Source organism: Mobula hypostoma, chromosome 3 (assembly GCF_963921235.1).
Source record: "Mobula hypostoma chromosome 3, sMobHyp1.1, whole genome shotgun sequence".
NCBI classification, from domain to species: domain Eukaryota; kingdom Metazoa; phylum Chordata; class Chondrichthyes; order Myliobatiformes; family Myliobatidae; genus Mobula; species Mobula hypostoma.
Window position 1 is genome coordinate 87,341,459 of NC_086099.1, and position 25,099 is coordinate 87,366,557.

Below are 25,099 nucleotides of genomic sequence, written 5' to 3' on the forward strand. Positions count from 1 at the left end.
CATATCAACCTATTACATTGGACTGATTTCGGAAAGGAAATGTCATTGCCTTGTAAAATGTCCACTGGTTACCAAACTAACTGAAAGCAGAATTGTTTATAAATAATAGAGACTTCTGCAGTCCAGATCATTATTCTCTTCAGCTTATATAGAAGGAATTATCTCCTATGAATACATTTGCTTAAATGAAAATTATATGCAATCAACAAGTTCTTCTAAAAGTTAAACAATTCACATACTTACTTATTGTAGAATTTACATTTTACTGCTCATGAAATCCAAAACTAAGATTTTCAAGTTGGTCTTTACCACTGTTTTCTTTCTCAATGAATACATTCCACCTTCATTTTAGTGTAATGTCCTCATTAAATGCTGTGGAGCTAATAAAACCCTTTGGGGCTACTATAGCCAAAGATTTTTCCTTTGCAAAGTTGATTCTTGTAGAGTAAACACAATAAGTGAACCAGCAATCTCACTGTTGGTGATTCATTAGAAGAGGAGTCTTAAAGCTGCTCATGTGACCATCTCCAAGGTTACTGTGCTGCTTAGCTCTCACTGGCTTCCTATCCCATGCTTATTGGCACATTAATAATGAAGCTTCTGCAACAAGACAGCATTGAGAATAAAGTACCCCTGGTATAATTTATTTTGTTTAATCAATTCTATCTCGTCTTTGATTCCTGTTTTGTGAATTATAAAACAGGAATCAGAAGAATAATAACTTTAGCAAAATGGTCTACATAGGAAGTCTTCTTCCTAGCTTTGCTATAATGAAGTCACATAAACAATCCAAACACTTCAACACAATTATGGGGTAAATTAGTTGAAGGATTCATAATCATGGTGAAAATTTATCCATTATCAGGATATTTCTGCTCAATCAATTTTGATTGTGTTTTATCTTGTTCAAGCAAGGAATTATTATACCTTGTCTGTGCGATATGATGTAAACATGAGCAATTTTAATTAGTTGTGGCTGAACACGTGTCTAATACAAACCTCTATTATTCATGTGATGACTCAGGGATAGAGTAACAATTTGGTGTACACTCCCCACTTCAGTGATTGTACATCTGATGTAGTAGAACATGAACTATGTGTCTAGTGGGGATCTATCAAAAACAGCATCTTACTTTTCTGCATGGTATCTGTCAGTCCTTGATCTTCAATATTGAGTTTCAGATTTCTCTGTGATCTCCTAGACCTTCCTTGTGGGTCATTTTCACAATTCATATTTCTCATGTCACCATACGATATAATTGAAGCCTGCTTGAAGCAAGTGGGTACCTCAGACTACCGAAGCAAGTGTTTAAAGATCTCAGTGAATAGTCCAGCCAGATTTTAGTACTTTTCCAGGTACCCCATCTGGATACTTTTCATGGTTCAGTATTGATTGCAAAGAAGACCACTTGATAAAATTAAATTAAACAGGAATCTCCTGCTTACCATTAAGATCTCTTTTTGCAAAACACAGGTCTTCTCAATATTCTAAGCGTGATTAATATTAATAAAATCAAAAGTCAAAGTTGGGTTGAGCTTATTGTCATATGACCAGGTGCAACAAACATCTTACTTGACTATCTGGTACAAAGTATCAGATACACATCATTCACAAAAAAATTAAATTAACGGCATAAATTATGCAATGTTATACACATAAAGCACAAAATCCAGACCAGCTTAGTGCAAAGTGGTTAAGGTGGTCATAGTGTTGCTAAGCTAATAGTGATTAAGGTTGTGTAGGTCAGTTTAAGAACTGAATGCTTGAAGGGACATAACTGCTGGTATGGGATTTCACCTCCTGCTCTATGTAGCTATGTATAGATGACTTAGGAGAGAATGTCCCCACAATATTTTGGGCAGAGTACACTGCTCTCTGCAGCTCCTGCACATTCAAATTGCTATTGCCGTGCCATAAATCTTTGCAGGATACTTTTAACAGTTTAACTGTAGAAGTTTGTTAGAATGTTTGGTGTTTGGAGACTGTTGTGTGATTTTTACCTCTGTGCTGGGCTCAGGATCGTGCTAACATCGAGGATTTCAAAGCTGCTGACACTCTCCACTGCTGATCGACCAGTGCAGACCGGAGCATGTTTGCCCTCCTTCCCCTTCCTGATGTCAACCATCAGTTCTTCAGTTTGCTGCTTGTGTACCATTCAAGCAGCTGTCCTATCTTACTCCTGTACGTGCATTCATCACCATCTGTGATTTGTCCAACAACAGTGAATTTGTAAATGGCACAGGGGCTGTGCTTAGCCTCTCAGTTATGGTGTAGAGGGACGACAGCAGGGAGCTAAGCACACAGCCTTGAGGTGCCATTATGTTCATGATCAGCCAGGAAGAGATATTACCAGTTCTCACTGATTGAGGTCCACCAATGAGGAAGTTGAGGGTTCTTTTGTTCAGGGAGGTATGGAGGCCCAGGTCTTGAAGCTTGTTAATAAGTTTGGAAAGGAATGTTGAACTGTAGTAAATAAACAGCAGCCTTTCTATGAGTTCCTAATGTCCAGATGGTCCAGGGTAGATCAAAGAGCCAGAGAAATCACATCTGCTATTGACCTGTTGTGGTGGAAGGCAAATTGAAGTGGATCCAGATCATCACTAACCTACTGGGTGGTAGTCATTAAGGCAAGTCTTCGGCACCTGTACAACAGATGACTTCTTGAGCAGGAGGGGACCTTAGATCACCAAATAAAGGGTTGAATATGTCTGTAAATATGCCAGCCCGTTGGGCCGCACTGATCACTTATACTCAGGCAGGGTTGCCAGGTATCTTGTGGGTTCACCCTCTTGAAGGATGCCCTGATGTTGCCCTCAGAGACTGAAATTACAGAAGCTTTCAGAGATGTGGGGGCTTGCATGAGTGTGTCACAGTATTTAATTTATATATATATATTTTTTTTCCTTATTGCAATTTGTAGTTTTTTATTATTAAGTATTGCAGTGTATTGCTGCTGCTGCAAAACAACAAATTTCACAACATATGCCACTGATATTAACCTGATTCTAATCCTAATTAAAGTGTTTGGCATATGAATATTTTGAATGAGAATAATATCATATTTGAATAATATAAGAACATACTAAACAACAAACACAATTACACTATAAAAAAACACAATTACACTATAAAATATTTTTGTTGAAAAATACAAGGAGCAGGAATAAATATTTGGGTATACAAATATTATGATAAAAAATAGAAAGCAATATTTACAATACCAAGCCTAACAGAAAAGGTCAGGTACATACAGCATTTCAATCAATAACAAGATGGCAATTTGACCTGCTTGCTTTTTCCGGTAGTCTGGTGTTTGCAAGGATTTGGAAGAACTTTTCAGCGCAGCTTTGAGCGTTCAAAGCATCCACACCTGAATATAGTATCCCCAAAGCTTTCGATTTGAAGTTCACTACTATAAATAGCTTTGCGTTACTGTAGAATCCAGAAATATTCACAATATTTGATAGCTTTGCTGGTTCCGTCTAAGTCAGGGTACATGGTTTAATTGTCTTCTATATGGATGGGATTTGCTGTGCCTGATATCTGTCAATCCAGCCTTCTTCCACCCGCAGGTGTGATTCCATTGCCTATCACACAATAGACAGTAGACCTCTCTAATGCACAGATCTTCACCCCATGGGATTCAGCTGGTCATATTCCACAGCAGGATGGGGCTGACTGTCAATATCACCAAGAAAGAAGTGGTTTGCCAATGGAGTACCAGTGTCCCACCCACTCTACCTGCCTTCACTGTTGGTGATGAAAAGCTGTCAGTAGTCCCATCTTTCAAATATCCGGGGAGCATTCTCTCTGAGGATAGCGGCATTGACGGCGACATCCAGAGCTGCAATAAACAGGCATCAGATGCCTTTGGGAGACTTCGGCGTTGAGTCTTTCAGAACAGGAGGCTTCGTCCCTCCACAAAGGTCGCCGTATACCAAGTGGTCTATGTCACCACCATCCTTTATAGCTGTGAAGCTTGGGTAACCTACAGCTGTCACATCAAGTCCTTGGAGCGCTTCCACATAAGCTGCCTCCAGCGCGTCCTGGGAATTACCTGGCGTGAGCAGGTGCCTCACACTGAAATACTTGTAAAGACCAACTGCAGAAGTATTGAGGCCATGATCACCCAGCGTCAGCTGCAGTGGCTGGGGCATGTGATAAGGATGCCCCTATGTCGGCTACCCCGCAGAGTGTTATACGGCCAGCTGCATCATGGTCGACGCTCAGCTGGAAGGCTGAAGAAGCGCTATAAAGATCAGATGAAGAATGCTTTAAGGAAGTGCAATATCAGACCCGAGGACCTGGAGGAGGTTGCTGCTGATCGTACCACTTGGCGACAGCTGTGTAGGGATGGGGTTCATATTCTGGAGATGGAAAGAACAACCAGAAGACAGCAGAAGAGAGCCAGGAGAAATGCAGCCATGGTTGCCACCACTACTACATATACATGTCCCACCTGCAATAGAGCTTGTGGGTCCAGGATAGGACTGTATAGTCATCAAAGATCTCACCATTAAAGGAGTGGATATCGTCATCGGATTTTGATGGACAACCGAAGAATTCCACAGAGCTTTATTTGACTGGATCCAGGTGTTCAAATTTTATTCAGAAGCCAGTGATGAGTGTGGATTGTTTGTTCTGGGCCGATGATTATCCTTTCACCGGTATATCTGAGTCAATTTATTTATTGAGATACTGCACAGAATAGCCCTTTAAGCCATGCCGCCCAGCAACCGCCCGATTTAATCCCAGCCTAATCACAGGAAAATTTACAATGACCAATTTACTACCAACTAGTGCGTTTTTGGATTGTGGGAGGAAACCAGAGCTCCAGAGGAAACCACCACCCACAAATCCTACAGGCAGAGGTGGGAAATGAACTAGCGTCTCTGGTACTTTAAAACATTGTGCTAACCACTACGCTGTCATGCCACCCTTTTCTGAAGGCTGCTTCATTAGCAGCTTGATATGTACTAATCTGTAGTGTTACCACATTCCTGACTCTGCAACAGTGACTGCTTTTAATGAAAATATTTCATTAACAATTGAACTTTGGGACATTTTGAAAAGATTGTAAAAGATGTTATCTAAATTCAAAGTTTTCTTTGTATTCTGTTGTAACCCAATTTGAAAAATAAAGTATTTTTTATGATATGAAATGCAGGTTCCCTTTTTTGGTTTATTAAGAAAATACGTGGTAGGCACTGAGAGTGGTGATTGATTCTCCTGTTCTGTGGTGCTGGTTATTTTCGGGCCGGGCAGCATCTATGGGAAAAAGTTCAATCGACGTTTCCATTAATGCTGCCTAGCCTGCTGAGTTCCTCCAGCATTCTGTGCGTGTTGCTCAGATGTCCAGCATCTGCAGATTTCTCTTGTCTTGTTTGCTGGTCGTTTCCAGTTTAGTTTTGTGTAGAGGTTGCAGTAAGTCCTCCGGGGCGAAGGTGGTGCTGATGGCAGATGGAGTCGAACCTTCTTTCAACCCATGTTTGGGCTGAGTGCCTCAGTGAACGTCGTCAACTGAGTGACAGTGTGCAGCAACCAGGAACAACCGACCTGCTTTCGTTCCGCAAGACGATAGGCAATGGCAGCAGCTCGTAAAGTCATCGTGTACGGAGGAAAGGGCGCCCTAGGAACCAAATGCGTGGAGATTTTTAAATCTAAGCACTGGGTATGTAGCTAAAGTGGGAACGACTGTGTCCTGGGCACACGGTCAACGCTAGGGACATGTAACTGGGTGATAAAATGAATTCAATTCAGAGTTTCTCAATTAAATGTGCTGTGCGAAGCGAAATACACGTTCAACACTAAAGTGTTGAAACGTGAAATGACCTGTGATTTTACATTTAAGTAACTAAGCGTTACACTTGTCTTTCGTTCTGCACTCAGCACGTTGTGCTTGGTGACCAGTGGAGCCACAGGTGGATTGACAGATGGGCGGACATATATGTCAGATTGTGTTGGAGTTTCATCATCGCCTGGATTTGTTTCATGATCCTGTTATCGTGTTATAACTTTTCTCTGTTGCAGTGGGTTGCCTCCATTGATTTCACATCTAATGAAGAGGCGAATGCGAGTGTCATTGTAAAGACGAGCGAGTCCTTCACCGAGCAGGCAGAGCAGGTAACAGCTGAAGACTATCATAGCCACAGGTGACACCTACTCCTAAAGATACAGCAGAGCAGACGACATTTAGTCCTGGTGTGTGCAGGCGAAGAAGGTGATTATGGTTCTTGACAGGTGTGGACGAAAAGGTGACAACAGCTACATACAGGTACAGGTAGACCAGGTGACAGCTGCTATTGATACAATGAGTAGGTGACAGTCGGTAGGGATGCTATCTCCATCACAGGAGCCTAGATGATAATTGATTCTGACAAGTACATCTGGATGGCAACTGCAGTGGATTGAGACAAGCAGAACAGTAATAAATGTAAGGCAGGGTCTTATAATTAATAAGATGGATATGAGCATACATATTAGGAGCACAAGTAACCCAAAGAGACTTCAAGCCTTTTCTACAGTTCTAAAAGATCATAGCTGATCTAACTGTAATTTCAACTCTGCATGCCTATCTATCCCTGGTAACCTTTCACCCCTTGCTAATCCAACATCCATCTGCCTCTGTCTTCACAATATTCAGTAGCTCTATTCCCACCAGCCTTTTCAGGAAGAGAGCTTCAGACTGGTGACGATGAGAGGAAAACATTTGCTCCACTTCTGCCTTAAATATGCAACTGCCTTGTTTTTAAACAGTGACTGGTAGTACTGGATTCTCCCAGTAGAGGAAACATCCTCTCCCTCTTTACCCTCTCAACACATCTCAGGACCTTAGGGTGAATGGAAAATTCATCTATTGGTTGTGAAAGCAAAGATAGAAGTTTTACATGTCGTTCTCATTTGGATAGGTTACCGCTGATATTGCCAGCCTTCTTGGGGAACAGAAGGTGGATGCCATCATCTGTGTAGCAGGGGGTTGGGCAGGTGGCAGTGCCAAAGCAAAATGTAAGTGTGTATACTTTACACAGCCACAGCACTCATTTATACAAGGACAATGTTTTAATCAAAATGCATATGATTTAGCAATTAAGGATTTTGCATGAATGCATGATATTAAGTTCTAATTTTACTAAGCTTATGATAACATCTTGTCACTTCTGCCTTAAATCAGCAGAATGAATTCATTTGGGAAAATTCCTGTTTTTAACATGCTACCTGAATGAGGGTGTGAATGCCTTTGGGTTTATCGATCCTAAGTTTACATTAGGTTGAATGTCCTGTTTTACCTTTCGGATCATGCATGCTCTGATAATTCTGTGTACTTAGAAGTGACCAGCTGTAGTCCTTCCATACTTTAGCATGGGGAATGATGCTAAGTGCATGAGAGTAATTAATTGAAATTTAAGATTAATTATGGAAAGATGAAACCACAATATTACATGGATGCAATCAGGTCTGTCCCGCAGGTGTAGGAGTAATGAAGGGCCCTAATGCTTTCTGATTCTTTGCTCTGCAGCCTTGCATTAAAGAAAATATTTCAACTGTCTCCTTGCTTATTTCTGTGGGGCTATTAAGTAAACACTGATATTGTAATAACAAAGATACTTCAGATGCATACCATTTTCCTTTGACATTTTGGGGAAATGATCCTCTGTTTACATTTTGCAATATGGCTAATCTTTGTCTGATGCGAAATAAAATTTGGCAATGACTTGTTGTTTTATTTCTCAAAGCTCTTTATAAAAATGCTGACTTGATGTGGAAGCAGAGCATGTGGACATCTACAATCTCCAGTCATTTAGCCACAAAATATCTCAAAGATGATGGCTTGTTGGCACTTACTGGAGCAAGTGCTGCTTTAAGTGGGACACCAGGTGAGTAGGACTTTCCTGATTGCTCTCTGAAAATATTAAATGGATTTTATTACCATTAGGTCTTTAAGTCTTATCAAATGTATGTATGTATCTGCTGCTTTGCTATGTAATTTGAAATGCTACCAAAAAATAACTTGGTCTTTCTTATTTTTGGTGTACATATACATTTATATAATGGACTGATTGAGGAGTACAGTGGAATTAGTCACTAATTCATTAAAGATCCAGATGCAGTTTCAACATTGGAGCATAATTCAATAGTATGAACTTCTGAAAGTTTATTTTACTTCTAAGTAATGTTTGAAGAACTTTGAGGTTGTCTGAGATATTGCAGCAGCAGATATTAGGACAATCATTTCACTCAATAGCCTCATTGTAATTAGTGCATATATTTGAAAAGGAACAATGACACCAGGATCTTGAGCTGCAACAGTTAAGTGTGAGACCTTTAGGGAAAGGAGTTCTGGAAGGGTAAAGTTTCCTGTAGATTTTTTAACAGGTCCCCTATGTTCTTGATTGTTCTGGTAAAGCACCTTCCATGCATTGTACCTTACCTTATGACTGTGAAGCTAAGCACAGCCCCAATCCAATTTTTAAGTTTGTTGATGATACCACTGTTGTTGGCTGAATCAAAGATGGTGATGAATTAGCAGATAGGAGAGAGATTGAAAATCTGGCTGAGTGGTGCCACAACAACAACCTCTTATTCAATGTCGGCAAAACCAAGGTACAGAAACCTGAGAAGAGTTTCTTTGTCATATATGCTGGGAAAGCACCTTTTTCAGGGAGTTGATTGTTGACTTCAGCAGGTGGAACCCAGAGGTCCATGAGCCAATCCTCACTGGAGGATTGGAGGTGGAGAGGGTCAGCGATTGAAACACCTTGACTGCACACAGGTCCCCAAAAACATATCTCCATTTAACTAATTATGTGAATTTTAAAACCAACTGGCTGCACCAGTGATGATTTGGTGCGTCATATTAAACGGGGAGAAAACACTTATGCAATCAATTATTTTGTGTTTTAGATTTGTAATTAATTTGGATCACTTTGTAAAGATCTGTTTTCACTTTGACACAGAAGAGTCTTTTTCTGTTTATCAGTGTCAAAAAGGCCAAATTAAATCCGCTGTGATTCAATGTTGTAAAATGATAAAACAAGAAAACTTCCGGGGTGGGGGGGGGTGAATATTTTTTACAGACACTGTATATATACTTTGATAATAAATTTACTTTGAAATTCAAACTTGCTTTAATTCATTTTGAAACTGGCAGTGAGATCAGAATCTTGAGGAACTTTAATGGACATCCTTAAATAAATTAAAATATTTAACTTATTGCATTGACATTTACTTAACTTGCGATTAATCTGGAATAATTAAAAAACACCTATTTCTGTAGCAATGATCTAGAAACCATAGGATTATCTCAGATATCCATTTGGTTCAGCAGTGTCCTTCTAGGAAGGAAATTTGCCATTCATACATGCTGCATGTGATGCCAGATCCATTAATCTCTTCCATTCAGAGCGAGTTAGAGATGGGAGATAAATGCCTGTATAACCAGATCCTCATCCTATGTGTGGGCTATCCATTCCCACTGAGCCCTCTGCAACCTCTTTTGTCGGTTCTTAATTTCAGTCATATGGCCTTTGGCATCTTGTCCGAACTGAGCTGCCAGTCTGCTTTAATCGGGGGGGGGGGGGGGAAGAAGAGTTTCAAAAAAATAACAGTTAATTTAATATCTTATTAGAATTTTAGCATGGAGCTGTTTGCTTCAGAAAGCTATGAATCAGTGGGGAGATGATAAGGATTGTCTTTACACATCGAGTTGTAGAGGTAGGAAATGACTGAAGACTGAGGAGCAGTTTCATCGGGATTCAACATTGGGAATTTGATAAATTCTTAAAAAGGAAGGAAAATCACACCACTTCACTTAAAGACAACTGGTGTAGTATTAATTGAAAAGCTATTTCGAAGAGCCAGGACAAGTGTTATCTTTTGTATGTTCTGTTGTTCTTTGAAACTATGGGACTGATTGTGCTAAATGCTTGCAGAATTTTCAGGTATTTATAGTTCGCTCCACGGCTTCATTGGAACCAAATGGATTCTATTGAAGATGACAAGCAAATGTTTAATGCCAAAAACTCAACCCAGGTTACCCCCACATGTCTTTGTATCAAAAGCACAATGTTTTGAAACTTTTGTGATCAAAACCATGTTTATTGTTGCCATTGTGCAAACATACCTTGGATGTGGCGGCTTCTGAACATTATTTTAGTTACAATTTATCTTTTTATTTATTTACTATAGTTCTTCGCTGGTTTATTGCGTTTACTCATAAGAGATGTGTAAATAGTTTAAGTTTAGCAAAAATACAAAAATAACTGCTGCTGCTGTAAGCCTGAAATTAAAATAGAAAAAGATAGAAACACTCAGGTTTGGTTTCCCTCATAATTTGCTAATCTTATCTGCTTTCAAGCTTTGGAGGTTGCAGTGGGGATAACAAATGTACTGATTATGTAAGAGAGCATGGACAGATTCATAAAATTATGAAGCAGATTTTGTGAGTTCAAAAGGTTATAACATCCTTGTGTCTTATTTATTGAAGGTATGATTTTATACTTCAATATACTTTGCAATATTGGTCTCATGATGATTATTTCAGGTTTAATTATAAGTTCCAGCCACTTAGAACCACAATTTCAGGTTCTGTGTTCAGATGAAAATGAACCAGCTGGTTTAAATTTGTGCAGGGTTGTTTGGTTTGACCTTCTGTCTAATCAATACAATGAACAACCGTTGGAGCCAGTGAACTGTGACCGGTTTCCTAATGTGCACTGTCAATAATTAGTCAGTCGGAACCATTACTGCTGGGTTTTAAGGATTTGCTTTTTTGACAATAGAATGCAGTTCATAGTTCTTTTAGATCAATCTACTCTTTAGGAAACCACTAAAAATTGAATGTTAATGATCTTGCTTTCCAAACATACTTATTGGCATTTCTTTATAATGGTAAATATTAAACCTCTGATTAGTTTAAAGTTTATTATTTAACTATTTATTCCTTATATAAAGATGTCGTTTCTAAATTATGTTTTAATTATTTTGTCTTCGTATCAACCACAAAGATCTTTGGAATGGATTATACTTATATTTGCCTGGCAATCCTATAAAGAATTGGTAGCTTCCTGTCACCTGTTATGCAACTTGCCTCTAACTTTCATGTCTGCATGTAAAAATACAGAAGTCAAAGGTGAGCTGGAGGTCAGATGAAGCTCATCTGATAATCTACACCACCAGTGGTCTTGTCATTGAACCTGGCAGTTTAATGCAGGAACCAAGGTTACTGAACCTGATGCTACGTCCACACTAGACCGGAAAATTTTGAAAAGGCTGATTTTGAGTAAAAATGACAGGCATCCACACTAGGCGTTTTTCAAAATATCTCTGTCCACATTAAAATGGATATTTGGGCAAATCTACTCCTACTGGGCATGCGCAGGCACATCTACAGAAAACAAGTGAAGAGGAAACGGTATAATATTTACGTTTCTGCGGCGGCATTGTGCTATTTCCATTGGTCGAAAACTAGAGTACCAACAATAACAGCAAAAGAAAGTTTTCAACAATGTCTTTGAGGAATACAAAGAAAACCTCCACTGGAAAAAGCAGACCGGACTTCTTCGTTTAGACAGACAATGAAGTCGAGCTGTTTCTACGAGTTACAAACGACTACAAAGTCAGCAAAGCAGTGGAGAACATGGAGATGTTTAATTCCAAACAAGCTAATAACGTAGACAATAAAGTAAACAACACATGCATGAAGCTGTCCTCTACCCAAGATCAACAAGAGAGTGGAATCTTCTGCCGCCAGACCTGCGCAGTATTTCTGACATTAATATTTTTAAAGATAGACTCAATCAAATCAATTTAGGGTATCTAGTCAAAAAAGCTCACTTTACAATTTAGCTCTCACACAGTTCACACCGACTGCACGTTATAACAGCCGTCCGGCAGTGCTTGCACAGTACCAAGCAGAAGCAGAAAAAGCATTGTTGTTGTGGTGTTGTCATGACAGTGTTTTTAAATATCTCTGTTTACCCCGTCCATACTACAACATGCAACAATCGTTTTCAAATTTACACGCTCTGGAGAGTGTTTTAGAAAAGCTCCGTTTTCGGGGGATGAAAACGCCGTTTCAATGTGGATGGAGGGTCAAAACAAAGAGAAAGGGCTTCATTTTCAAAATTATCCAGCCTAGTGTGGATGTAGCCTGAGTTTACTTATTTTACTTTGATTTAATATTCCCATTGCCTGTGATATTTACTTATTTATGTTAAAAACAATTTCAAGATATTCAACTCTACTTGAACGATTTTTAAAAATTCTCTGAAAACATTCTCCTTATCAGAGGTTACACATTCCCCCTGTGACTGCGTTGGTTTCCTCCCCCATACCAAAGACGTGCGGGATGGCATGTTAACAGGACACTGTAAATTATCCCTCGTGTATTATAGAGTGGTGGAACTTGTGAGATGTTCTGAAAAGGTGGGAGAAGAAAATGGATTTATGTAAATGGGTGTTTAATGGATGACATGGTCTCCTTTGCCTTGTTTTTGTGCTGCATCACGATGACTCTATGACAAGTTGACAAAAATAAATGGTTAAAAGCCCCTTGAACAATTTTTAGTGCAATAGTGCCAAAGACATAGACTATCAAAATGCCATCAGGGCTGCCCGGATGGTCTGATTGTGGGATGACTCTCAGATATCAAGGGTCAGTATGGTCCATCAGATTCCAAACGGGTCAGTCTGGGTGGGATCACAACAGGTTAATGTGGGCGGGATCACAACACTGGTGAGTTCAGGTAGAAGGCTGGATGCAATCCAAAGGATTGTTATTTACCTCATTATTTATCCCTTTCCTAATCTTGAAGACCTCTGTTGTGACTGAACTAAAACTGAGTCACAAGGGAGCTGTAACTGGGAAATATAGAAGTCTTTTTTCACACAGCAAACTTTCAGCAGAGAGAGTCCAAAAGAATCTCACTGTCCTGACAGGAAGTTTTATACTTCTTCAACACAACGATTACAATAAATGATTAACTACAGATTCAATTAATAGTCAGCTACTTAACTTGAACATTTTGAATATAGTTAGGTAAATTTACAGAATTTATACTTACAATGGTAGCATATCACAACTAGCAGAACCCCTTTTGAATAGTCAATGCTGGTGTCTGTTTCAAAAGCCAGACACATGAAATATACCCCTTTTGTTACAGTATTGTGGGATATCTCCATGAATGCACAACCAACCAGAAAGTTAAGAGACTCTACTGTGCATTAAATAGCAGGAACGTTCACCTATTGTCATCTCCAATGTAATTTCAATGGGACAGAATCAAAATGTCCCATTAAGTTGTGCACAGGTTTTATTTCTTAAAGACTGGTTCTTATTTTAGTTAATCCGTAATTATGCTACCCATAATGTCATTACTCCAGAATGATCCCTAACATCCAACATCAGGTCAAATGTCATAAAGTAAAGCCTAACTTGAAGCCTCTTCATAATTTTGGGTAGAGTTTATAAATTCAAAGAGAAGGAGATTAGTTCATTGGTTCAAAAGTATGTCAATTAAGGAGCATGGGAATGATTAGACTGAGAGGATTGTGTAATTAGATTAGGAGGGGCCTTGATTGTGAAAAATACTGAACAAATACAACATATTAGGATTGCAATGTGCGGTACCATTTTTGACTGAAAAGGATGCCTGGTTGAGTATCTGCTGAGTGATTCTGAGTGTGGAATCTCTAGAAGTCATGGTGCAGCCATTTGGTGGGTGGGGAAATAAAACAGCTTGATCTCCCATTTAACATGTCTTTGTGGTTGTTGTGATTGAGGTTAAGAACTTACCTTTGCTTTAAGAACTGCACCAGTTTTGTGTTTCAGCCCATCTGTTTCCCATTTAGGAATGGTGGGCTATGGCATGGCAAAAGCAGCTGTACATCAACTGTGTCGGAGTCTAGCTGGAGAGAACAGTGGATTGCCAGTTGGATCTTCTGCTCTTGCAATTTTGCCGTAAGTATCAAGTCCACCCTGAACATGCTAATATTCCCTGTCCCATTTCGGGAGAAAATTACTGTTATCTCTCACAAAGCACTTGGCATTAATTGTCAGTTGATTGAACTGATGCATGGTGTGCTAGCAATATGCATCTTGAAATTTAGAATAAAATATTTAAAGTTAAATACTTCAATATTTCAGTCCTGTTTAAATAAGCTTTTTGTCTGTGTTTTATGTGTTATTCCACATTTCTGTAAGACTGTTGTATTTGTGCAAAAAGAATTTATTTTCTGTCATATCACATCCTTGGGATTTGGACATGTCTCTGTTTTGTCTGCTGATTAACTTCTATCATTTCCTTCTAACCCTCTGGGGTAATGAACATATTAAGTCTCTTCTAATCTATCATTACTGTGTTCACTCTTATAATCATTTTGGTTGTTGCTGCTGGCTCAAGGCTATTGCTTTTTTAATAATCGTAGGATTTTTCTCTCTATGCCAAAATTTTCCTGCATCCTATGTCATGCCTACCCATCCCATTGTGTTTGTTCACGTATGTTGTCTGCCAGAGTTTCACATTTAATATCCTCAGTCTTAAATTCATAATTCTCTCCTGCGAAGTGTTTTCTGATGCTTAACACAAATGTTATATAGATGTAATTTCTTGATATTTTTCATGGTAGTGAGATCTCTCCTTTGCCCTCCTCTGTCCTGGCATCTCCCTAAACTTCCTTGCCTTTTAACCTCTCTCTCAATTGAGTCATCTCCTGTCGTGTGTGTGACTGATTATCCACTTTTGATTATATATCTGTAAAGCATTTTGAAATGATAGTTTCATTTGCAACAGATTTCTGTTCCAGTCCTGGAATGTTCATGTTACTTGTGGATGTGACATTTTCTGGTGATTGACTTAATAATTGTCTTACTGTTTACTGCAAGTATTCAATGTACTCTTACTTCAATAAACTGACTGCTAGATATTAATTACTAAAAGCTGCTTTAAAAGAACAAACATACATAAAGGTTGCTGGTGAACGCAGCAGGCCAGGCAGCATCAATAGGAAGAGGTACAGTCGATGTTTCGGGCCGAGACCCTTCGTCAGGACTAACTGAAAGAAGAGATAGTAAGAGATTTGAGAGGGGGAGGGGGAGATCCAAAATGATAGGAAAAGAACAAAGTTTATTTCACTCATTAGTAACCAGAGTTAGTAAAAAAAACTGCAGAAACCTGAAATAAAATATTCAATAGGTGAGGCAGCATTATGGCACTGTAGTATAGCGGTTAGTGTAACACTTTACAATGCCAGCTGTAAGATTAGAATTCACTTCCCATCTGTCTGTAAGCAGTTCGTACGCTCTCCCCATAACCGCATGGGTTTCTTCCGCGTAATATGGTTTCCTCCCACATTCCAAAAGCGTCTGGTAAGGATTAGTGAGTTGTGCGCCTCTGTGTTGGTGCTGTAAGTGTGGCGATACACTGGGCTATCCAGCACAATCATCGCTGATTTGATGTGACACAAACAATGCTTTTCACTGTATGCTTTTACGTGAGACAAATAAAGATCATCCTCTCATATCCTCTTATCCATTTACGCAGAGGAAAACAGTTAATATTTGAGGTCAGTGATGTTTTCTGGAACAGTTCTGTTGAAAGATTATCAGCCTTAAACTGGCTGAGTGTTCCAACAATTTCTATTTTAATTTCATTTTACTCTTTTCTGCTTTTGCCTTTCTTAAACTGAACACTATACATCGCTTAACCACACACTTTAGAAATATTTTATAATGTTATCATGCACAATCTTCAATCAAAGTTCAAAGTACATTTATTATCTTAGTTCATAAATGTCACCATATACAACCCTGAGATCCATTTTCTTGTGGGCACACTCATAAGTCCATAATAGAATAATAACTATAATAGAATCAGTGAAAGACCACACCAACTTGGCATTCAACCAGTTTGCAAAAGACAACAAACTATGCAAATACAAAAAGAAATAATAATAATAAATAAATATTGAGAAAATGACATGAAGAGTCCTTGAAAGTGAGTCCATAGGTTGTGGAAACCTTTCAATGATGGGGCAAGTGAAGTTGAATGAAGTTATCTCCTTTGGTTCAAGAGCCTAATGATTGAGGGGTAATAACTGTTACTGAACCTGGTGGTGTAAGTCCTGAGGCTCCTGTACCTTCTTCCTGATGGCAGCAGCAAGAAGAGGTCGTGTCCTGGGGGTCCCTGATAATGGATCCTGCTTTCCTGCAACAACACCATGTAGATGTGCTCAGTGATAGGTAGGGCTTTACCAGACATCCCACCTCTCCCGGAAGTTCCGGGAGTCTCCCGCATATTAATAGTGGCTCCCTGATGCCCGCAAATTATATACAATATCACAGAAATCAATTTTTTGAGAGAGAGCAAGAGAGCGCGCGCGAGAGAGAGAGCAAGAGCGAGAAAGCAAGCGCAAGAGCGAGCGCGAGTGAGGGCGACCATGAGAGAGCGAGAGCGAGAGCAAGGGTGAGAAAGCAAGTGTGAGAGAGAGTGACCAGGAGTGAGAGAGCTCGCGTGCACAAGAGAGAGGGCAAGAGCGAGAGAGTTCCAAAAAAAGTCAGAGTGGCAGAGTGTTCCAAGAAAAGAAAATATAAAACGTACGTCACTCCAGCCTACACTAAAGTGTACCCCTGCCTAATATGGGTCAAAAATAATGACAGTTTTGCTCGCTGCACTGTTTGCAACAGTGACTTTTCTATTGCCCATGGTGGGTTAAGACTGTAAAAGACATGTTGAGGTGAGTTTAACAGGTGTCATTCATTCATTAGCATAGCTAACGTTATTTAAACTAGCTGGCTAGCTGCTAAGGAGCTACTCTATTGCAGACATCCCACCTCTCCCAGAAGTTCCGGGAGTCTCCCACAAATTGATGGTGCTACCGTCCCTGAAATGAGTTTTTGCAGGATGGGATGTCTGGCTTTACCCGTAATGGACTGGGCTATGTCCACAACTTTTCATAGGGTTTTCCGTTTTGGGGCATTGGTGTTTCCATACCAGGCCATAATGCAACCAGTCAATATACTCTCCACCATGCATCTATAGAAGTTTGTCAGAGATTTACAAAGTGTAGATGTCATGCCGAATCTTCACAAACTCCTAAGGAAGTAGAGGTGCTGCTGTGCTTTCTTCGTAATTGTACTTATGTCCTGGGCCCAGGACAGGTCCTCCGAAATAATAACACTGAGGCATTGGAAGTTGCTGACCCTCTCCATCTCTGATCCTCCAGTGAAGACTGGCTCATGGACCTCTGTTTCAATTCCAGCAAAAAATGTTTCAGAGGTCTTGTACATCAGATGCTTAAATAGTTGAAGGTGGGATTAGATTAATGCTAAATACCATTCTGAGTAACATTTGATGATGTAGTAAAACAAAAAAGCACCACAGAAGAATGATTGTACATATTTGAAATTTGAACCAAGTCCATTTGATTTCAACATCTCTTTGAATCCAAAGGGTTACCTGCTATAGTCATAGTCATAGTCATACTTTATTGATCCCGGGGGAAATTGGTTTTCATTACAGTTGCACCATAAATAATTAAATAGTAATAAAACCATAAATAGTTAAATAGTAATATGTAAATTATGCCAGGAAATAAGTCCAGGACCAGCCTATTGGCTCAGGGTGTCTGACCCTCCAAGGGAGGAGTTGTAAAGTTTGATGGCCACAGGCAGGAATGACTTCCTATGACGCTCTGTGCTGCATCTCGGTGGAATGAGTCTCTGGCTGAATGTACTCCTGTGCCCACCCAGTACATTATGTAGTGGATGGGAGACATTGTCCAAGATGGCATGCAACTTGGACAGCATCCTCTTTTCAGACACCACGGTCCAAATTGTAATTCAGTAACAGGAATGGGAATGGTCTGTATTTTGTGAATGAAGTAATGGTGCCATCAGCATTGTCATTTAGCTCGTTAGACACAGAATGATTAATACATATATCAGCTGACTGAAGCTTTTTTTTTGGAGGTTTTATCATATTTATGATTTTAGAACAACATGTATTTATTACACTATTTGTTAAGAAAATATAAATGTTATAAATAATTGACACAAGAGGTACAGCAGATGCTGGAAATCTAGAGCACAGTGCACTCGAGGAGCTTAGCAGGCCAGGAAGCATCTATGGTTGGGTATAAACAGTCGAGGTTTTAGGCCATGACCCTTCATCAGGACCGGAAAGGAAGGGGGAAGAAGTCAGATTAAGATGGTGGGGGAAGGGAGGAAGAAGTACAAGGTGGCAGGTGATAGGTGAAACTGGGATAGGGGGAGTGGGTGAAGTAAAGAGCTGGAAAGTTGATTGAGGGAAGGGATAAATTATTTCCTCATAATGTGTTAAATTGCCAACATATCTGGTGTAATTTGGATGATGTAAAAGGGGAATTGTTGTAAATAACCATTTCTAGTGTATCTGTGGCCATGGTGGTTGTTAAGCAGAGGTTTTCTTTATCTATCTTGCACTTTCAAACCTCAAGGATCCTCCTGCTCATTAGCAGTAGCAGGATCAGATGTCACCATTCTGAGTATTGATATTCAACCCTATGAATTCTTTGCTTTTCTCAACATTTCAGCTGTAAGATTAGTTGTTCTGTGTCATTTCCTGAATGAGTCACAGTCTTCAATGAACTTTCATTTAGAAGACCAAAGACATTGATCCTGCTGAATCCTAACCTTTAAATTTCATATAGTATCCCTCAGTATTATTGTTCTTGTCTTAGCACTTCTCTTGGCCGTGTCTGTGTCCGTGAATGTATTTAAAATTCATATGTATACTGGCCAAAAAAAAGAGAAGCCTTTGCATCACCCCTGTCTTGGTTACCAACATTGTTTTCTCCAATGCTAACATATACCTTTCACACATACTGTTCTCATGTATAAATGCTTCATGACTTAGTTCTACATGATCTCCTGAGTCTTCAGCCATTATCTTCCTCTCTGGCTATTGACCCTTTAATTCCTTAATCACTATTCCGCACTCATCATATTTTAATACAATTAAAATCTACCTCTGGCAGGGTTTTAGCCACATCTAACTTCATCCTTTGTAGCTTGTTTTATATTTCCATTGTATTCTTACTGGAATGCCTTGATTGATGACTATGTGAAAATGATTCGTGAGAAAAATACCTTGGCAATGTTATATCTTCTTGAGATTTACCTGCTGTTTTTGATCTTTAAGGTTCTTTAGCTTATGTCTTTTAATGTATTTAAGGCAGACATTTACAGATACTTGATAAGAAAGAGAATGAAAGGAAAATACAGGTAGATGGGAATGCTGAGTTGAGATGTTACAATGAATAAAACCTGTTTGATGTTATTAAATGGCCAAGTGGCTTCAGGAGCTGTGTGTCCTCCTTCTCTTCCTAATTTATACATTCTCATCCATCAGCCTTGACAGGAAAGCTGCAGATAATCTGCTTTTACCTCACTTTCTTAGTGGTGCCGATAAGATAGACAAAAACAAAGGAGTTTATTCTGTATATAATTTAGACTAAAACATCAGTGTAGAGAAAATATATCTGAATTTAATTTTGATTTAAACTTGCCAAACAGAGATGGAAATGCGTGCTTCCTTTTAAATTGCCTGTTTCTGGGCAAACTGATGTTATCAAGCCCTCACCATGGTAACATGTAGACATAAAATACTTATGACAGCAAGAGCTTTCACTTCAATTTAATTTATCTTTCAGAGTTACCTTGGATACACCGATGAACAGGAAATCAATGCCTAATGCGGATTTCAGCTCCTGGACACCATTAGAATTTGTTGCTGAGTGAGTATCCAGCCGGGTAAATTGTTTGTACTCATTTTGCATCAGTCAGCTACTGTTTATTTATTTCTTTGTGTCTGGCCTAGTGTCCAGACTCCAGTTGAGAGGTCTGTTTGTCTGTTTTAGTAAAGGACACATATTCTGCACAGAAATAGCAAGGGTAGCTGGCTTTTGCAAAGAGCAATTACATCTTTGGTGATTCATGGACAATGACCTTTTAATGTCAATAGCAGCCTGCAGTAAAATGAAGTGAAATGAAATTATGCTTTGTTGAGATCTTATTTTAAAAAGATACCTGACAGAAATCAGCATCCTATATTCACAATATAATTTTCTAGGAACTATGCTTGAGTATTTTATAAGTGTAAATATAAAAATAAACATTCAGGGATTTTTGAAAGTCTTCCCTTAATATAAATTGTACTTAGCACATTATACATAATCAGGAAAGCTCACCAACACCTCTACTTTCTGAGGAGCTTGGAGTATGCACATCTATACTCGCATCATCCTACGGAGGCGCAGTAGTTTCTGTAATTCCATCTACAGTAGTTCAGAACTTTGGTGAGAAAAAGCTTAAAAGTGGTAACAGGGTACTTTCTTCAAATTCATTCTGATTATATTGTGAACATTTGCTGGAAATTTTTACCACTGATACCAAATTTCTCTTTAATAAAATGAATAGGCAGAAAATAATAGACTGCTGTATTTTGTTTGGTGAAATGAAAGATATTAAATGAAAGTCAGGTTCTTTGATGCATTATACAGGCATGCAAATATCATTTAAATATTCCGACTGAAAATTGGCCAATCCTCCCCAATATGAGATAATCAGATGGGACGAAATCTCCTGACTTAGGGATGGAATGTAGTAATCCTAGGTCAATCTCATATGCTAGGTTCCCTGAAATGACTTTATCTGAATCAATTTTGCCATCATACACTTAATATATTATGAAAGATGATAAGCAGAATAAAATTTGAAGGCATGATGAAATCAGGATGGGTTTAAAATTTATTAACATTTATTTTCATTCTTGAGGCTGCATTCTGATGTTTTGAAGAAACTACTGCTTTACTTTATTTACATTTTTTTTTCAGAACCTTCTATAACTGGACTGATAAAGCTGCCAGACCTGCCTCAGGAAGTCTTATTCAACTTGTAACAACTGGGAGCAAAACTGAACTAATCCCTGCTCAACTCTAAGATAGAAACTCCATTATTAACCATACAACATGGAGATCAGTTTAGTTATTCTTGTGAAGTGCCATTTTGCATACCTAATAGGAATCAATTGGTACCAGTGTTAGTGTGATGGATGATGAGGGGAAAAATACTTGATTACATCTTCCTTTCTTATTAGTTCCTTGCCCTTGTGTATTGAATGTTTCTCCACTCAGTGATTTGAGCACTATTTTCCCTTTTTTTAAAAAAACTTGTTAATGCTATGTCTTACTCTAACACACTATGCTTTTACGGAATTATTTGAGATGAGAAAGTACAGAATGAAAGATCATTTTTGTTGCCTTATGTTAGCTTGTCTCTTGTCTTGTTTATCAGTAGCTAAGTGAACGCTTTAACTTTTTATGATTGTGTTTCTGTAATAAACATTGCACCCTCTACAATCGACAAATTGTTTGAAATTGGTGTAGAACTAGACTCAAATTGATGGTGCAAGCTCACATTTCTAGGATTAACTACATTTCAGAATTTAGCTGAGTTCACAGCTTGATTCATATTTTTGCTCATAACCTGTTAGAACATTTGAATGATTTTTATGTGAATTATTTTTATTTGATGCAGTGCAGGGTATAACTTAGTTCAATTGGAAGCATAATGCAAAGTATAAGAGTGTTCAGTTTGACTGAACCGGTCTGAACTGGATTGAGATTTTACTCCTGAGTACAACTGAATCATCTATAGAATTCATTAATGAGTCTGCAAGATCTTTCAAGATCACAAAACTTTGAAAGGAGGAATATACAAGAAAGGAGTTCTATGGTATTGTAACAAAAAAAAATCTTCCCATCAACAGAACAGCTGCAGATTGAACGTTTGTACTTAGTTTTCCCACTATCTCATTGGCCACACCTTCCAACATCTCATTAACGATTCTTGATCTGGAAAGGATGGACCAAAGTTTCCGTTCCGTGCTTTTCTATGACTCTTGTGAAATCAGACTAGAAGCAGAGTACGGGTCCTTATGGCATCACAGTGGAATAGCTAGTAGACTTGCTGTCTCACGGGTTCAGTTCTGACCTCTGGTGCTGCCTGTGTCAAGTTACTATGTTCTGTGGATGCTCTGATTTCCAGCATATACCAAAGATGTACAAGTTATTAGGTAAATGTGCCACCATAAATTAAGCCTAGTGAAGAGCTGAATGGTAGAATCTGGGGAGATTTCATAGGAATATAGTGAGAATAAAATGAGATTAGGGCAAATGGTGTTTGATGATTGGAAAGGACTCAGTGGGCTGGAGGGGCTGTTTACATGCATGTTGTCTCCAAGCCTCTATTCTTAAAATTAGTTCTAATGTTAAAATAGTGCAGGAAAAGAAATACTACCAATTAATTTTTACTGATATACCTTAAATTCTCCGAGCCATGCATAAAGATTTTAGTCTGCTTCATTTATAATTATAAACAGGAATAGGATAAACAATATTTACTACAAGAAAAAGAAAGCTGATTGATTCAAAACATAAACATCAAATCACAAAATCTATCTATCATAATGCTTGAGGTTGCAATTTGTGTTTTATGTACACAATTGTAAATGTAAATGATTTATCTAAAATGATGTTAGTAAAACATATGGATTGCATTATTTCCTTTGTACATTGATTTCTCAGAGTTGTTTTCCAGCTAAGAAGTGGGAAAAGTAACTTATTGCCAAGTAGCGATTCCACTCGAGGAAGGGCCACCAGGAGACAGATGTAGGTTAGATGCTTTGCAGCAGTTGCTCCCTAATTGTTTCATCTTATTAGAAAATTTTTTTCCCATACCCTCTCCATGCTCCAGATCAGCAAGTTCAAGTGATGAATTTGTGGAAAAACAAAAGGATGAATGCATTCTAATAATGATGATCTAAAGAAAAAGTTATTGTGAAAATAATTATCATGGAGCATCTGCAATTCCGAAAATAAAAACTCAACAATCCTCACTTTGAATGAATTTACAACCTACTTTATGTCATTGACCCACATGCTCTTCAGTTTCTTCAGTTTGAATTTGGTTTGCCAATATAGTTGTACCATAAGTGATTCTAATTATGATGCAGTAGCAATGAAAAACTTGTATTGCTTTACATGAACTTATTTTTCTACATCATTGCATCATCTTGACTCCTAATGCTAATATAATGTGCAAAATGGAATATTAAAATTGTTGTAATCAATACTCAAGCTTTGTAGCCATGTCATCAATAAAGCAAATATGTATTTATGATTTGATTTTGTTTTTAGTAGGAATTCTATTTTAGAAGAACTGTCAATTCTAAAGATGTACTTTAAAGGTAAAGGTTCACTTATTATCAAAAGTTTACAACTCTTCTCATCCAGGTAGCCATGAAACCAAGCATGAAAGGCAGCACGATCATCAACCCCCAAATCCCCCCTCCCTGTGCAAAAAAAACAAACAGGAACGTAACAGGTACATCAACCCACAAATCCCCCCTCCCTGTGCAAAAACAAACAGGAACGGAACAAGTACATCAACCCCCAAATCCCCCCTCCCTGTGCAAAAAAAAAAACAAACAGGAACGGAACAGGTACATCAACCCCCAAATCCCCCCTCCCTGTGCAAAAAAAACAAACAGGAACGGAACAGGTACATCAACCCCCAAATCCCCCCTCCCTGTGCGAAAACAAACAGGAACGGAACAGGTACATCAACCCCCAAATCCCCCTCCCTGTGCAAAAAAAAAACAAACAGGAACGGAACAGGTACATCAACCCCCAAATCCCCCCTCCCTGTGCAAAAAAAAACAAACAGGAACAGAACAGGTACATCAACCCACAAATCCCTCCTCCCGCACAAAGCTGAACAAGGCACGTTGACCCTCAAAACCCCCTTCCCGCACAAAAAAACCCAATAAAGATCAGCCGAAAAACACAGACTATGAAAAACTATAAGATTGACAAAAAGGTCTATGGTCCAAGTCTATGTAAAAAATGCCGAAAACCCGGGTAACATTTTCTGGGCGCAGCAGGAGGCTGTCCACACTCTGGTAGCAGACCGTTCAAAAGACAGGCTTCTGCATTTGCCTCAATATTCCACCCTCTTTTGTCACTGTAATCGACGAAGTGGAGATGAACAGCGACTCATGCAACCTGCCTACCACAAGACGGAAAGAGGGAAAGGGGGGGGAGAGAGAGGGAGAATGAATAAGAATGGGGTAAGAAGGGGAGGAGGGGCATTCATGGAAGTTAGAGAAATCAATGTTCATGCTGTCAGATTGGAGGCTACCCAGACAGAACATAAGGTCTTTTCATTCCAGGATGAAGAAGATGTCCTTTTTTAAAGAAAGGGGCTTCCCTTCCTCCACCATCAACTCTGCTCTCAAATGCAACTCTCCCATTTCACAGACATCTGCTCTCACCCCATCCTCCCACCACCCCACTAGGGATAGGGTTCCCCTTGTCCTCACCTACCACCTCATCAGCCTCTGTGTCCAACATATAATTCTCCATAATTTCCGCCACCTCCCATGCGATCCCACCACCGAGCACATCTTTCCCTCACCCCCCCCACACTTTCTGCTTTCCACAGGGATCGCTCCCTACGCGACTCCCTTGTCCATTCGTCCCCCCATCCCTCCCCTCCGATCTCTCTCTGGGCACTTATCCTTGTAAGCGGAACAAGTGCTACACATGCCCTTACACTTCCTCCCTCACCACCATTCAGGGCCCCAAACAGTCCTTCCAGGTGAGGCGACACCTCACCTGTGAGTCTGCTGGTGTGATATACTGTGTCTGGTGCTCTCATTGTGGCCTTCTATATATTGGTGAGACCCGACGCAGATTGGGAGACCATTTCGCTGAACACCTACGCTCTGTCTGCCAGAGAAAGCAGGATCTCCCAGTGGCCACACATTTTAATTCCACATCCCATTCCCATTCTGATATGTCTATCCATGGCCTCCTCTACTGTCGAGATGAAGCCACACTCAGGTTGGAGGAACAACACCTTATATTCCATCTGGATAGCCTCCAATCTGATGGCATGAACGTTGATTTCTGTAACTTCCGGTAATGCCCCTCCTCCCCTTCTTACCCCATAACTATTTATTTATTTATTCATTCTCTCTCTTTCCCTCTCACAATAACTCC

At 39.2% G+C, this 25,099-nt stretch overlaps 1 protein-coding gene across 1 annotated transcript; it reads left to right on the forward strand.

Moving 5' to 3' along the window:
- The first annotated feature begins 5,475 nt into the window (after nt 1-5,475).
- LOC134344111 (dihydropteridine reductase-like) lies at nt 5,476-23,216 on the forward strand. Its single transcript, XM_063043395.1, has 7 exons — nt 5,476-5,672; nt 6,032-6,124; nt 6,910-7,006; nt 7,735-7,875; nt 13,850-13,958; nt 19,688-19,771; nt 20,870-23,216. Exons 1-7 carry the CDS (start codon nt 5,586-5,588, stop codon nt 20,973-20,975), a joined length of 717 nt encoding a protein of 238 aa, XP_062899465.1. The 5' UTR covers nt 5,476-5,585; the 3' UTR covers nt 20,976-23,216.
- The last annotated feature ends 1,883 nt before the right edge of the window (nt 23,217-25,099 follow it).

What these genes read in the sequence shown, in the direction of transcription:
- LOC134344111 (XM_063043395.1), top strand. Translation starts at nt 5,586, where the DNA reads ATGGCAGCAGCTCGTAAAGTCATCGTGTACGGAGGAAAGGGCGCCCTA. An exon ending in TGGCAGTGCCAAAGCAAAAT is followed by an intron (nt 7,007 to 7,734) that starts GTAAGTGTGTAT and finishes TATTTCTCAAAG; the next exon opens with CTCTTTATAAAAATGCTGAC. An exon ending in TGCTTTAAGTGGGACACCAG is followed by an intron (nt 7,876 to 13,849) that starts GTGAGTAGGACT and finishes TTTCCCATTTAG; the next exon opens with GAATGGTGGGCTATGGCATG.